The sequence below is a fragment of the Ascaphus truei genome, chromosome 17 (genome assembly GCF_040206685.1).
Source record: "Ascaphus truei isolate aAscTru1 chromosome 17, aAscTru1.hap1, whole genome shotgun sequence".
Lineage (NCBI taxonomy): Eukaryota > Metazoa > Chordata > Amphibia > Anura > Ascaphidae > Ascaphus > Ascaphus truei.
This window is the reverse complement of record NC_134499.1, coordinates 38,452,748-38,468,777: the sequence shown is the minus strand read 5'-3', so window position 1 is coordinate 38,468,777 and position 16,030 is coordinate 38,452,748. Positions and strand designations below refer to the sequence as shown.

Below are 16,030 nucleotides of genomic sequence, written 5' to 3'. Positions count from 1 at the left end.
ACACTGTCATTTCTGTTCCAAGTATGTCATTTCCCACAATCCCTAGCTGCAGTGCAAGCATAGTATGGTATGCTAGGAGAGAATGGGGGACCCGCAGAATTACAGACGTGTGACATGTCTGAGACATGCCAATGTGCTCACAAGTGATATTTGTATTTGAGGCATGTTTTGGAACACAGTTGAATCCCAGGATAAAATGGTACAGTACTCGGAAAGAAGTTCTGGGAATGTGGAGTACTTCCTGAAATATTACTATCTCCGTATGACAACATGGCCAAACTTGCCTCCCTATTACAGCAACATCATTCATAAAACACAATAACGCTCACAATAAGATTGCACTTGATCCCACTTAATTGTGTTTAATAGCTATAGCTAGAAGTCAGGAATGACTCACAAACATGCTTAAAATGTGCACTCACTCTTACCTGCTTTTTAGATAGAACATTTTCAAACAAATATACTTAATACCTGAGTCTTCATTGTACCTGTATCTAAAGCTGCTCATTTAGGGCTAGATCCACAAAGCTATTTTAAATCAAGCCTCATCATGTGGCGTTACCTAAAACAGGAACAGGGGTGGTATGTTCTTGAGGTTAAAGCAGGGGTAACCAACTCCTGTCCTCAAGGGCCACCAACAGGTCAGGTTTTAAGGATATCCCTGCTTCAGCTCAGATGGCTAAGTCTTAGGCTGAGCCACTGATGGAGCCACCTGTGCTGAAACTGGGATATCCTGAAAACCTGGCCTGTTAGTATCCCTTGGGGACTGGAGTTGGCCACCCTGTGTTAGTGCGTAGCCTCAAAGCTAATTGCATGTAAAAACCACAGCCATTCTACATCTCAATATCATAAGCTCAGCGCCACGTTATTGTAGCATAACTCTGCGTTATCTTCCGGACCCGGGATGTTAGGTAAGTCTCTGAGTTACTCCCATTCAGACCCTGAAATAGGTCTTTAGCTCACGATGAGAAAGAGAGGTAAGGAGAGGGGAAAACACTGCAAACAAGGCTTTGTTAGTTATATCGTACCTAACTGTTATGATGTTACAGCCATCCAGAGGCTGCGAAAGCCCTATTTCATGGTCTGGGTGTGAGCAACGCCATGTTTAGGCGTGACCGAACTAACGTAACGTTAAAGTTCCCACGGTAACCTTAACAGGCTTTAGTGGATCTGTGATGTTAGTGTAATTTAGCCTCATTTGGATGTCATCATTACTCACGCCCGTTATAATTACCGCTATCCCGGCTTGATGGCGGTGTCATCGGTGCGAACGCACCAGGCCCCGGTGCTTACAGCAGGCCCTCACTCACCCCGGCCCAACTTCTGGAATCACAGTTTAAATGTTAGGGGGGGGGGGGTTACATTAACCACCACAACATTTAAACGGTGATGACCGGAGTTGGGTCGGGGCAGAGAGCGGGCGTTCTGTAAGCTATGGCATCTCCTGCGGCCCGTGCAAACTCACGTGAGGCCGCGTCGCATTGACGATGGAACGTCACATGACGCGAGGGCAGACAAGAGGCCCCGTGCATCATGGGACATTATCACATGACATCATCATGACCCAGGAGGAGATGGGTAATTGGCCCCATGCACACACCGTACACCGGGACACGCCATACTCCCGGCTGGTGCTGCTTTTTACAGGAGAAAGCACGGCGTAGCATTATGTTGCTGTCCTTTGAAGATACACAGTTAGTCTTTATGTGATGTTATGTTACTGTAGGTAAAAGTCACATTAGAGGATTTAGCAGAGCATTGTGGATCTGGGCCTAAATATTTCTTTTCTGTGGGGCACTTAAACAATGGAAGCCTCTAATGTTTGCCCTTTTTGCCATCATAAATACCCTTATTCCAACTCAAATCCCTTCTCCCCAAGTATGAGTGAATAACCGAAGAGAAGCAAATATCATGACGCCATTTGAGGTAGCAGTGGAGATGCCTAAAATAGAATTGTACAGCCTACTTTTACAGACTAAAATCCCACGAAGAGTAGATATTTGGTAAGAAACAATACTGTGCGTGTAATATAGGAAGAATCATTCGCCTCTTCCTTGCCAGAGGGGACTGCAGTGCCTTGTAAGTCATTTATCCCATGTTAGTAAGAAGACACACTTTGGGGATTTATGTTAATTAAGTAAAATAATTGTGGTGCAAATCCCATGAACCAGTGGTAAATTAACCTTATTGTGGGGGTGACTAATTCTACAAAAATACCATAATCATTTCCTTTATCTGTTCTGGCGTTGCTTTCTTTAATGATATAGCAAATGCAGGAGAAATCATTTTCTTTTACTGTAAAGCCAAACTTATTTCAAATAACACACAAATATTGTGACTTTATCTATGTCTCACTCAGTTTTAAAACAAATTAACCTATTGATTAAAAAACCCCAGAAGTTTTATCCCCATTGAAAATCTAATTAAATAGTAAAATACTATAGGAATTCAGAGTATTTTTTTGTGTGTAAAATCCATTCACCAGTCATACCAAAGGAAATGTACATCAAAAGTAAGAAAATACTTTGTAGTTCTGTAATTACTCAAGTTTCCTCTTTTCTTGTCAAATGTGCATTTAAACTTTAACACAGTGTGCAATGTAAACATTCCTTTACACACATACTATGCAGCTATAAAGGAGACCGCCGAATCAGCACTGATCTAAGTATTACAATATTGTGCCATGGGACATGCAATTTGTCAGCTCAAATGTGATAGATTCTAAAATCTGAAAAACAATCAATCAAAGTAGCTCACTCAAGATAGGATTAGTAAAAATGGGCTAAAGGGCTGCACATTGTAATTCATAACAATAACATGGGGAATTATAGGTACTGCTATGTAAAACATTTAGGTGATAATAAGCATAACTGTGAAAAACTGACAAGCACTTGATGACAGTAAATAGACAATGTTATAAGGCCTAGTGTTGATTATGGATGAGTCTTTTTCATAATTCAATTCAAATGTAGTAACACAGGAGGGAGAGGATGATGCGGGTATGATGCTTTTTATTGGACCAACAAGTTGTTGATATGTTACAAGCTTTCTAACCTCTCAGGGTTAGAGTTATCCGATGAAGGACACTGAGAGGGATAATATTCAGGAATACCTAATGGAAAACAAAATTATTAGTAATAGTCAGCATGGATTTATGAAGGATAGATCTTGCCAAACTAACCTTATTTGTTTCTTTGAGGAGGTAAGTAGGAATTTAGACCAGGGTAATGCAGTTGATGTGGTCTACTTAGATTTTGCAAAGGCTTTTGATATGGTTTTACACAAGAGGTTGGTGTACAAAATAAAGAAAATTGGACTTAGTAATAATATATGCACCTGGATTGAAAACTGGTTAAAGGACAGACAACAGAGGGTTGTCATAAATGGAACTTTTTCAGGTTGGGCTAAAGTCATGAGTGGAGTACCTCAGGGATTGGTACTGGGACCCCTGCTTTTTAACTTGTTTATTAATGACCTTGAGGTTGGGATCGAGAGCAAAGTCTCCATCTTTGCTGATGATACTAAATTGTGTAAGGTAATAGAATCAGAGCAGGATGTCATTTCTCTTCAGATGGACTTGGAGAGACTGGAAACGTGGGCAGGTAAATGGCAGATGAGGTTTAATACAGATAAATGTAAGGTTATGCATTTGGGATACAAGAATAAAAAGGCGACTTACAAATTAAATGGAGATATATTGGGGGAATCCTTGATGGAGAAGAATTTAGGAGTGCTTGTAGACTGCAGGCTTGGCAATAGTGCCCAATGTCATGCACTTGCTGCAAAGGCAAACAAGATCTTATCTTGCATCAAACGGGCAATGGATAGAAGGGAAGTAAACATAATTATGCCCCTTTACAAAGCACTAGCAAGACCACACCTTGAATATGGAGTACAATTTTGGGCACCAATCCTAAGAAAAGACATTATGGAACTAGAGAGAGTGCAGAGAAGAGCCACCAAATTAATAAAGGGGATGGACATTCTAACTTATGAGGAGAGGCTAGCTAAATTAGATTTATTTACATTAGAAAAGAGGAGTCTAAGAGGGGATATGATAACTATATACAAATATATTCGGGGACAATACAAGGAGCTTTCAAAAGAACTATTCATCCCAAGGGTAGTACTAAGGACTCGGGGCCATCCCTTAAGGTTGGAGGAAAGGAAATTTCACCAGCAACAAAGGAAAGGGTTCTTTACAGTAAGGGCAGTTAACATGTGGAATTCATTACCTATGGAGATTGTGATGGCAGATACAATAGATTTGTTCAAAAAAAGGTTGGACATCTTTTTAGATGGGAAAGGTATACAGGGATATACCAAATAAGTATACATGGGAAGGATGTTGATCCAGGGATTAATCCGATTGCCAGTTCTTGGAGTCAGGAAGAAATTAATTTTTCCCCTTAATGGGGTTTTTTGTTTGCCTTCCTCTGGATCAATAAGTAAGTATAGATATAGGATAAAGTATCTGTTGTCTAAATTTAGCATAGGTTGAACTTGATGGACCTACGTCTTTTTTCAACCTCATCTACTATGTAACTATGTAACTATGAGAGGTTGGAAAGCTTGTAACATATAAATGACTTGTTGGTCCAATAAAAGGTATCACACCCCATACTCCCGCTCCCTCCTGTGTTACTGCATGGAAGAAAGGACCAACATGGCGACCCTCCCTGGTTTGCAAATCAAGTATGGAGTGTAATGGAATATGTTACATAACTATAATGAAGCAGTTCCTCCTACCAAATACCCCCTTTTTTTACATATATATGTTGCTGGCGAGCAGGGGGTCCTCAGAGCTGAACCACTTTAATTTCAGCCCCAGGTACTCCCTGGGTCCCAAGACACATACCGGGAATGCTGGCACTTCCTGGTTATTTAAATCGCCTGCGTCATGCAGGAAGCCGCAACGGATGACCGTCCCACTCGTGAGGTAGAAACCTCTCTCTTGTTACTTGCGCTATGTTTACAGGTACTTTATGTATCTGAAGAACCAGGGGGTCCATGGGGATGAAATGAATGTGTTTCAGCTTCGGAGGCCCCCTGCTTCCTACCCGAGGGTTGGAGAGGGGCAATAAAAAAGGAGTAGAGCTGACTGCTGTTTTAACGAGACGAGTATATGAGCATGCAGAATGCCTCAACAAATTAAATGCTTACTAAAGGTGTGGCCACCTTTCCTCCGCAACTGTAACAACATTTTACGTGTAAGTGAGATCCTTACAGAACAGGTAAATGCAGGTGCAGCCAATCCACAACTCAGGCATTGTAAGAAGTTAAAAGTCTTGGAGCTCAGTGATGGAACAATGGTAGCTCCAGCTCATCCATATTAAAACAAAGCCTAGCTTACAGCTGCACGGCAGTTAATTGGTTATAGGCCTGCTTGTATCTGGGCAGGTTTGATGGACAGAGTTAATAACTTAACATAAATAAAATGGGAATTAAAGTAATGATCTTTTCACGGTTCCATGAATGAGCTTCATATGTGTACGTGTAAATACGCACACGTATGCGTAAATGCACACACATAGGTTTACCTTTTTGCAATTATTTCCATTACTGAGGGATAATTTTTTTTATCTATTTAAGACTTTGAAATGAACTGTTTTAAGAGCGCCCTGATGATAATAACACAGTATAAAACTGTGGGCAGTGGTTGAAATAAGATGGCAGTGATGTCATTAGGCCTCAGGCATGCTATCTGCAGCTAGAATGAACTGCCATTGCTAAGTGCAGTAGTGTGCAGCATCAGACTTGGGCTGGCACCTTTTAATGGTTTTAAATGCAGTTCTAAATAAAAGCAGGCAATTACCATGTTCCTTGGCTATAATCAGCAGAAAAGGATACAGGTAGCCACAAAACATAGTAATTAAAAACAGTAACAAAACCATGTCAGAGAAGTTTCTTAACTTTTTTGCAGAAATTTCAATGTGATTTCATGTAGAGAGCAGGAACTTTCTTTAAGTGCTTCTGAAAATAAAGTTATGGACCAAAATTTATTAACCACTTCAGAGTTGCAAGGGTAAGTCATAGAATCCGGGCAACCACTTCTATTACGGAAAAGCATAAAAGGAAGCCGGAATTATGTATAGAAATTGTACGTAAGGGCATGTCCCTTTTTCATCTTCGCCCCCATAATAATTAGTTGACCATGAGAAAAATAGAATAAACATTTGATACAACATTGATGGTTAACTTAAAAGAAAACAAAACAACAACAATCATTTGCATTACGTGCTCATATACGTATTTGCTTTAAAACATAAAATATTCTCGACTCCTGGTAAAAAGCATATAAAGTACTGCTATGCACAGGACGCAGCGGGAGTCACGTGACGTCACGTTGCCATGCCAACGTGACATCACATGACCCCCATGTCGTCATTTGACGCCGCGTTGACGAAGACAAGGTAAGTGATGTTGCAAAGGCCTCGCGATCCCCTGGCATTAATTGAAATGCCTTGGGGGGAAGAGCGCGGGGCCTCTGCAACTGCTGTGCCCCCCCTGAAAAATCTTGCACCCCCCAGTTTGCGCACCCCTGACATACAGAATACATCACAAGGATCTCTAGAGGGGCGCTTTTTATGATGTATGCTGTACTTCAATAGTGCACAGAAGGGGTTAAAGCAGCTTTTTTTACAGTACATGAGCTCTCTGACACTGCCGTTTGTTCCACGGGGACCCCATCGGTTGCCATGCTCTGGCATCGGCAGAATATGCGCCAACCAGACACAAAATGATTGCAGAGCCGGGGCTCAGCATGCCACAAGAAGAGCTGCAATGTCATCGGGATGTTGGAGCTTCCTGTTGGTAGTCTGGCAGCCATATTGGTAGTCTGGCAGCCATATTGGTAGTCTGGCAGCCATATTGGTAGTCTGGCAGCCATGTTTGTCCTTTTTTGTTAAAACAAGTACATCAAAAATAAAAAAATATCTGAGGAAGCCAGGGACCATGGATGAGCAAGTTTAAGTAGGAGTGGAAAATATATATCCATGGGGAGAGTGGGAGACAACTGCTTTAAATCCCATTTATTTGAAATTCTCTTAAAATTCTGTTTTCTTTTAGCCAAGGTGTATTGGGTTAGCTCTTGGTTCCTGATTGTTCTGACACAGGCTTCTGATGTAGCCTAACATGCATTTTATTCTAAATCTGCTGTTTTTTCTCATGTCAAGCAGTGCTATTTTCTGTCCTCTATAGAATTACACTATTTGACTACCAAGCCATGTGTAGAACAACCAAGGAAAGCAGCGACTGTGCCCACAGCTTATTGGACGTAAGTATAGTTCTCATTGAACATTATCCGTCATAAATCATCATCAGTTGTGGTATTGTGCCTCATTTTATAAACATTTTATTAAGACTTTATTATTACAATTTAGGAGTTATAGTTTTAGCTTCCAAATGGTATCAGGCGATCGGGCTATGTAAATAGGTGTTATTGATTGACTCATCCTTACTTTTTCTATAAGTCAGTGAGTGCTGGGACTTGTGGTTATAACTATTGTTTAGGAGGGTGTTGGGTCCTCCCCTGCAGGTTCATTTATTTACTTTCTGGTGAGCGTGGTCTGCTCTATATATTTTTGTTTACTCATCCTTACTGAGCTCCGTGCTTAATTGTTAACCTGAAAAAAAGTGCATGAATAAATGTAAAAATACAGGAACATTTGTGGGTGTTATTTGTACCCGACCAATTAAAAAAAATACAAGAATTTTTAAAACTTTTTACCTAAGTTTTTTTCACCGATTCTTTTTTAAAAACAGACGTTGATACATAGTTGCCACAATGTGAATAATGTCCATAGAAAAATATTACAGCGCAATGATAGTATTTCTTTACAACAACACTTCTGCAACAAATATATGTAGTGAGCACGGGCGAGGCTAGAGCACAGGGGCTCACACTTCCTTTCCTCTGCAGGTGGGTGGGGCCTGGGTCAGGGGGCGGGGCCCTGAGATGCAGTAGGAAGGACAGAGGGGACATCCCTGCCTCTGCAGAGCCTCCGTAGGTGGGCGGGGCCTGGGTCAGGGCGGGGCCCTGAGATGCAGTAGGAAGGACAGAGGGGAAATCCCTGCCTCTGCAGAGCCTCCGTAGGTGGGTGGGGCCAAAGGTCAGGGGGCGGGGCCTTAAGTGGGGCTGGAGTTGCAGCCTGAGAGACAGGATGGGAAAGGGTTAAATAACAGGGGTAAAAACAGACATGGAAAGGATACAGGAAGGAAGAGACACAAAGAGAAAATGACGTACAAGAGACACATACATAAGAGGGAAAAGAAAGACGAGAGAGAGAGCACAAAGAGAGAGAGAGCAAAAAGAGAGAGAGCAGATAGAGAGCAAAAAGAGAGAGAGCAGAGAGAGAGCAAAGAGAGAGAGAGAGCGAGAGAGAGAGCAAAGAGAGGGAGAGAGAGCAAAGAGATAGCGCAAGAAGGAGAGAGCGCGATAGAGAGAGCGCGATAGAGAGAGGAGACAGTAAAGAGAGAGAGAGATAGCAAAGAGAGAGAGCAAAGAGGGAGAGAGAGAGAGAGACATACATAAATAAGGGGGCCCTGAAATTTATTTTTTGCCGGGGGGGGGGGGGGGGGGGGGGGCTCACAGATGTCTAGCTATGCCACTGATAGTGAGTCTATCTGTGCCCCTCTGTGGGACCTGTGCAATGGATATGTGCATCTGACTTCCCTGGTTGAATCCAGTATATATTTTATATATATATATATATATATATATATATATATATATATATATATATATATATATATATATATATATATATATATATTAGTAAGAATGCCAATTTTTCAACTCTTCCGTAATGCAGTGCAGTACCAGTATTACTTTCACTGTGTTAACTCGATAAGTGCCTGCCGTTGTGTGTGAAAGATTAACCATATATACATTTCCTTACCACCTTTCTTTATTACTCCATAATCCCCATTGTAACTATGTTTACTTTGCATGTTAACCATATTTCATGCAACAAATTGTTTTGTTTAATCTTGCTGTGCTCTACATGTATTAAATATGAAATATGACATTTTCCATAAAAGATACACTTGTTTTGCATACTGTATGTTATTAAATAAGTTGCTTCTCTTCAGCCTTATAATGCCTTCTTTGCTGCAGTAAAATGGATAATGACAGAACTTATCTTGTAAGTACATTTTGAAAATCATAGACCTATTCTGATTGCTTTTGCTAAGATATGATTTAGTTCTAATTATATTTTTGGCGATTATTTACTTACTCTGCATTGTAACTAAATATTTAGCATCACAGAAAAAGTAAACAGCTAAAAGTGCATAAGTTTACAACGTATATTAAGTCTCCCAATCTTTAGCAGTCTAAATCCCGCAGTGAGCAAACGAAACCAAATGTATTTATTGTGGTTACTTGTTATAATGTGTAATGAATGTCTGTTTTGTACTGCCTGGGTGGGCTGCTGTCAATAGATCAAACTGTCTTGGTGATTCATTATGTTACTTTGTGATTTCATGTACTGCAAAATGAACACTTTAAAACTCAAGCCAGATCGAGGGCGGCTCATCAGGTGTTATTTAAACGTGTACTTTAGGCAATCTTGACTATGTTTTCAATGCAAGTGATGCATCAACTGCTCAAACTTAAAGTCACATTGCATGGGCTTTGTGATGAATGGCTTTTAATGAGAGCATTTTGTATATTCCTTTTCTAAAATCAGTGTCTGTCTATATATTTATATTTATATGCAACTGCACATTGTGTAAATAAAATATGCACTTCACACACCACGAAAATGATAAAGCTCCTATTGAGCAGATTTATACATACCCTACACCGGCCCTTATTCTGTAAGCTCAGATTCATTTGAGATGGTATACAGTATTGTGTTAATATAATTCAGTAAAGATGATCAGAAAAATAAGTCATACAAGTTAACTCAGAAAAGTTCGGTTACTTTGAAACAATGGATTTACTCTTTTCATGGAAGAGCTTTGCAATACAGTATGTTGAATGACTGGCTGCAAGGCTGTGAATAAAAATGGTTATCGTTATTTATTTGCAGACTGTCTAACTTAAAGTTTCTATGAAGAATGTGTCTCTATATTTTATTCCTTTCCCACCGGCATAAGGCCATGCGTATAGTGCCTGCGACAGGCGACGGGACGGGTGACGTCACCCGTTGCTGCTAGCGAAAGTTATATTTTGCTTTGCGGCGGCGGCGCAGGCTTCCGGGCATTTGATTTGTTCAGGGGCTGTCACATGAGGCGACAGCCCTTGAAAAATCAAATATTCCCGGCTTCCAAGCAGAGCTGATCTATGGTTCCGTGACCTCCATGGACCCTCCAGTTCCTGAGCATAGAAAAGTTGTGTCCGCCAAGCAATCCTCGCCCAGTGGACACAAAATGGTCACATGGTCCCGACTCGCCCCTGTGGTCATTAGAAAGTTGCGACATCTTCAGGAGTTGCCATTGCGACTTTCTATTCATGACCCCTCCGCCATGTTTCTTCTTTTATTTTGTGCCAAAAACGGACACAAAAAATATATATATATAACGGGAAGCAGGGGGTACCCACTGGTGACAGGACCACGGATAAGCTCTGCCCCCCGTCCACCAAAGGTGAATTTTTATTTTATTTTATGGGTGATCGGTGCATTAAAGTGGCATGTTTATTCAAATTATTAACGTACAGTGCTGTGTATTTGTTAGATCAGGTGTGGCCAACTCCAGTCTTCAAGGGCCACCATCAGGTTTTAAGGATATCCCTGCTTCAGCACAGTTGACTCAATCAGTGGCTCAAACAGAATAACTGATTGAGCCACCCTTGTTGAAGTAGGGATATCCTTAAAACCTTTTGGGGGCCCTTGAGGACTGGAGTTGGCCACTCCTGGGTTAGATCGATACCAGATTAGTAACATATCTAGCAGTTTGATATGCAGTATCTAATGTAAGATTCTAATCATTTGCCCAGGTTTTTGGTGGAATTTAATCTATGCAGTTGGTGGAACTCAGGCCATTCAGTTAAAGGTAAGGAGTTTGATTACTGTTTTTGGTAGCTCAAAAGAATAGCGGAATGAACTTGTATTTAATATAATGTGTTTCTATGAAATAATGTAATGTAATATTTCTATGTCTCAATCTATATAGTTATCTGTATTACTGCATAACAAAGCTGGTGAATTGACATCCCATTTTTCATTTTTGGCCACAGGTCAACATAGCATCTCCCAATATGTCTGTAAACCTTCATTTTCCGGACTTGGTGCCCATGTTAAATACCCGTGTCAAACATTTCTCTTTGAACAATGTTAGGCAGAACTTGTTTGTATGGCACGTTGCTAGCAAATAATACAAATGAACCTATAATTCTAAAGCATACCCGCGGAACATAATCCTCTAAATTGTTACCTCTCCCGATGGGCAGGGCTCTCATTACCTTTCTGTATGTGTTTGCGCTTGTTTGTTCTCATCTGGTATGTCATTCTGTTTATGTCATTTATGTAATGCTTCCCCCCCCCCCATTGTACTACATTGCTGAATAGGTTAGTGCTTTTTAAATAAACAACAATAATAATAATGGCACATGTATCTGCACACTGCGTAACATACTACATTTACAGAGCTACCATCTTTCCCAGTGTGGATCAATGTCCGGATTAAATAACGTAGATTTCTGCATCTACTGTATAACAATAGATAAACCACACACTGTGATATTATCTGATTCACCACATTGACAATCTACAAAACAAGCAGGCGATTCAGAGACACTAATATTGCTCTTGTAAAGACCGCAAGACATGATCTTGTTTTTTTATCAGCTGAATACCAGGGTTACTTCTTTAACCTTAAACACCCGGTACCTTACCAGGTGATAATGTTGGCAGCAGTAAGGGTGAACACATTTTTACATTCAAGTGTGATATGAGCAAAACCCCAAGAGGCTCATCCTCCGAGTCATTTTTTTATGTTTGCAAACAGAAATGTTGTAATCTTACTATGTGCCCAAATGTTCAAAATTACCAAAAAAACATGTTCTGCAGATTTAGAGTTTTTAAGACACCAAATCCAATTGAATTTTGGCAGAACCAAAACACCAGTAAACGTGCCCACCCTCACATCCTCGCACCCTCGCACCCTCGCACCCTCGCACCCTCGCATCCTCGCACCCTCGCACCCTCGCACCCTCGCACCCTCACATCCTCGCACCCTCGCACCCTCGGACCACATAAGAGTTGGTAACTGAAGTAAATACATTTTCTGTTTTTGGAATAATCTGCAGAAATAACATGCATGTTTTCAATAATAATCCATTTTGTTCAAGGGAAGAAGATGAAACCTGGCATTGTGTAGGGGCTGTGTTTGACACCGGTCATACAAAATCAGCAGCCTGGGTTTACCAAACGGTCTTTATCTACCACCAGCTTTTAAACATACAGTATATGCTCCAGCATTTTGTTATCAGGCTGCTTTCTGGGTTTGAAAGGAAACACGCAGATTGAGAATCTCAAACAAAAAACAAACACCACCAAATCATTTTAACCATTTTTCGGTTCTCTAAAATTCGTTATTCGTTGCACCAATAGTTTGCCTGAAAATTGCCAGAGTAACCAGGCACAGATGTTGTTAGCAATGTCCATACAGTCTTATATTGATCCATAAGGGCAAATTTGCTCATCTGTGGAGACTGCAGATGTTATATTAGCATTCACATGCAACATTTTTGAGAGATCTGTATTCAATCATTTTAAGGGCGTAATCCCATGTAGAATTATGAATATATTTCTGAAACAAACATGTTTTCCTTCTTACAAGAATGTAAAAGTTAGTTGGTGACAAAATTTTAAGGCATAATGTAGATTGATTAATAATATACATTAAGTAAGTACATACAGTACATATTAAATTGTGCTTTTATGTCACTCACTGCAAACTGTCCCTGTGACTAAAATATCATATATATACTGTTGATTTTGAAATGTTGCCACAGAACACACACATATAGATATACAGATATAGATATACATATATATATATATATATATATATATATATATATATATATATATATATATATATGTGTGTGTGTGTGTGTGTGTGTGTGTGTGTGTGTGTGTGTGTTCTGTGAGACAACATTTCAAAACCAACAGTATTGCAATAGACAACAGTACAATTAACATTGTTTAATGACTACAGTATGAAGAATTGAAGAACCACCTTGTAATTGCAATACCTTTGAATTTGGCTCCATTCTTCAAATGACAATGGGGCCCATACGGGGCTATACGCGTTTATAAGCCATTTATCGAGCACTTATCGGCCAAAATTCCTACTGCGATTCTGTAAGCGTTGATAAGTGGGCGATAAAAAAATGAATGGCCAAAAATTTTACCATTCAAAAAAAAAAAAATCGCCGGCGATAAGCCACTTATCGGCAGGTTCTGAAACGCGGGCAATTCTAGCAGCCACGGTTAGGTTATCGAGACCTATCGCAGCTCTAGAATGCCGGGTTTCTCCCCAAATCCTCACGCCAGGAAAAGTTTTACTGGCGTGAGGCTGGTGAGAAGTGGCGAGACGGGACTTAGAAAAAAAAAATGCATTTTTCCTGCATCGGATTGAAGCCAGGGGTTTCCGGAGCTGATATCCATTAATGTGGACACCCCCAGACACCCACGGGCCCATAGACACCCACGGGGACCACTTGAGGATCCCCGGTATCAATCATGTGGGGGTAGAGGAGGTAGGTATTAGTGTTGTTGTGTTTTTAATGTTTATTGTGGAGAGCAGCTGTTTTAATATACATTTTAATATTAGTGTATGAGCAGGGGGTCTCCGGAGCAGAACCACGTTGATTTGATGTCCGGGGACCCCCTGCTTCCCAAGGTACAGGCCCCGTTATGGGGTGCCAGTATCTCCTATGCATTTAAATGTCCCGGTCAACATTAATTTCAGGAGAGATTTGCGCAGGAGAGGCGGCTCTCTCTGTGCAGCTCTCTCTGCAGCTGGAACAAATCGCCGGGTAAGGCCTTTTCAGAGAGGCGATCATCACATCACCGGCTACTCGCCCGTTTTGGGAATTTTGCTATCACAGGTAATCGAGGTTTTCTGAATACCGGGATAGCAACGCCCAAAAAACAGGCGAGTTAAATGGGCCGGCGATTTTTTTTCATGAACGCTTACAGCATGCAGGTAGGCCCCAGTGTGTTTGTTTCAATTTTTTTTATTAGGCATTGATACAATGTGCATTATTACAGAAATATCTTGGCCTAATACAGGGTTTATCTTTTTTGTTGTTAACAGGGAAAGTCTCAACGCTCTCCCGACCCTGCTCCTTGGGTCGACAGGGTTAGCGTGAGGGTGGAAACAGAGAGGGGGAAAAAGAGGTGGGGGGGGGAGGGTTCCGTCCTCCTCAGTTTCCGGTGTTGGGTTTCTTTCATGTCTCATCTATTGCTTCTTAGGGGTAGGCAAGTTTTAATCTGCTGTTTGGGTCAGCCATGGTTCCCATATTTTATAGAAGGACACCGTTGTCCTTTTCAGAAAGGCTGATAGCTTCTCCATTTCCATTACCTCTTGTATTCTTTTCTTTACTGTTTGCTTAGGGGGGGGAGACACCTTCTTCCATGAGGCGGCCACCGCACATCTAGCCGCCGTGAGAATGAAGGAGATTAATTTTCCTATTGGTCGGTCAATGTTCTCTATTGGCCTGGCCAATAAGTAGATCAGCGGGTCAATGGGTATTGTGAGGCCTATGACCTCTTTTATTATATTTTGTATGGTTTCCCAATATTTCTGAATTTCCGGGCATGACCACCAGATATGGGCCATGTCTCCCTTTTGACCGCAGCCTCTCCAGCATAGATCGGAGGCCAGAGGGTAGATTTGATTTATTCTGACTGGGGTAAGATACCAGCGAAACAGTATTTTGTAAATATTTTCCTTGATTGTGGTACATATGGAAGTTCCTGAGGCTGATTCCAGGCCCCAGTGCGTTTAACGTCTTCTCATGCAGCATATTAACATACACTCCCGTGCAGATAATGTTTCAGAAAGCAATGTAATACGATAAAGTTGATCAGGGCTGTAAGGAAGTGCTAATGTTATCGAAAAGAAAGTAATATCCTTATACAATGAAGTTCTCGCAGGGTACAACATTAATACACACAGGAAAGGAAGGTCCTCCCAGGGATGAATAATGACAATGAAACTGCTCTTCCCTTAAATGAAATAATTATCAGGGCTTGCATTTTGTACACACTGTACAGGAAATGCAGATGGGCCTTTCTGTTTCATGATCTTGTATAATGAATACCCATCTTGGAACTAAATGTAGAGTTATCCAAATTAATCTGCAGTCAATGCAGGGTTACAACATGAACAGGGAATTTCATGTATTGTACCATTTATGCTGCAGAGTACAGAAGTACTAATCTGGTCTTGATTTTAATGTGCAGTGAGGTATAGTACCTTGTATTTATAATTCAGTCACTGAAGCTTGTAGAGGGAGAGGGGGGTTGGCCCGGTATTAAAGGGGTGCACCCCATATGGCCACCCCCTGACCTCACCAGGGAGGCAAGGGGTTAACTGGACTGCGGTCCAGGAATGTGGCTTACACCTTGTCATGTCAGGAAACTGTATGTTCCCCTGTTCCCATGTTTCATTATAATCCTGTATTTTAATGTTTTAAAGTGCATTTCTGTATCTCCAGTTCTGGAGGTCACAGAGAGTTGATATTTGGCCAATATGCGGAGTCACTGTAGGCATTAAAATCTGGCAAATTTTGACCCACTGAGCCCACCAGAACGGAACTTATTAATATGTGTAGATATTAAAGAGTATATGTATGGTATTTTGGATCTGCTCTGAAAAATGCAGACTCATCTGCTATGCTAAATAGGTCAGGAAGGGCAGCCGGATGATTGAGCCTAAGTACTAATCAACAAGACTCTGCCACTCTAATTGTTACCTGAGGGCGGAGAATCATCAAACTGGAGTGGTTTGTAAGTGTTATGTCTACACCTACAAACAATGCAGATACTTCATTTGGTAGATTGGTCGT

The 16,030-nt window shown here is 41.0% G+C and overlaps 1 protein-coding gene across 3 annotated transcripts in view; it reads left to right on the top strand.

Annotated features, from left to right (window-relative positions):
• CACNA2D3 (calcium voltage-gated channel auxiliary subunit alpha2delta 3) overlaps positions 1–16,030 on the top strand; it is a 597,478-nt gene that overhangs the window by 548,227 nt on the left and 33,221 nt on the right. For 2 of the 3 annotated variants that reach the window (XM_075574868.1, XM_075574867.1), the window contains 3 exons: positions 7,201–7,276; positions 9,094–9,146; positions 10,946–11,001. In XM_075574868.1, coding sequence (XP_075430983.1) covers positions 7,201–7,276; positions 9,094–9,146; positions 10,946–11,001 — 185 coding nt within the window. The remainder of the gene's footprint in view (positions 1–7,200; positions 7,277–9,093; positions 9,147–10,945; positions 11,002–16,030) is intronic. The other variant, XM_075574869.1, reaches the window with a different exon arrangement.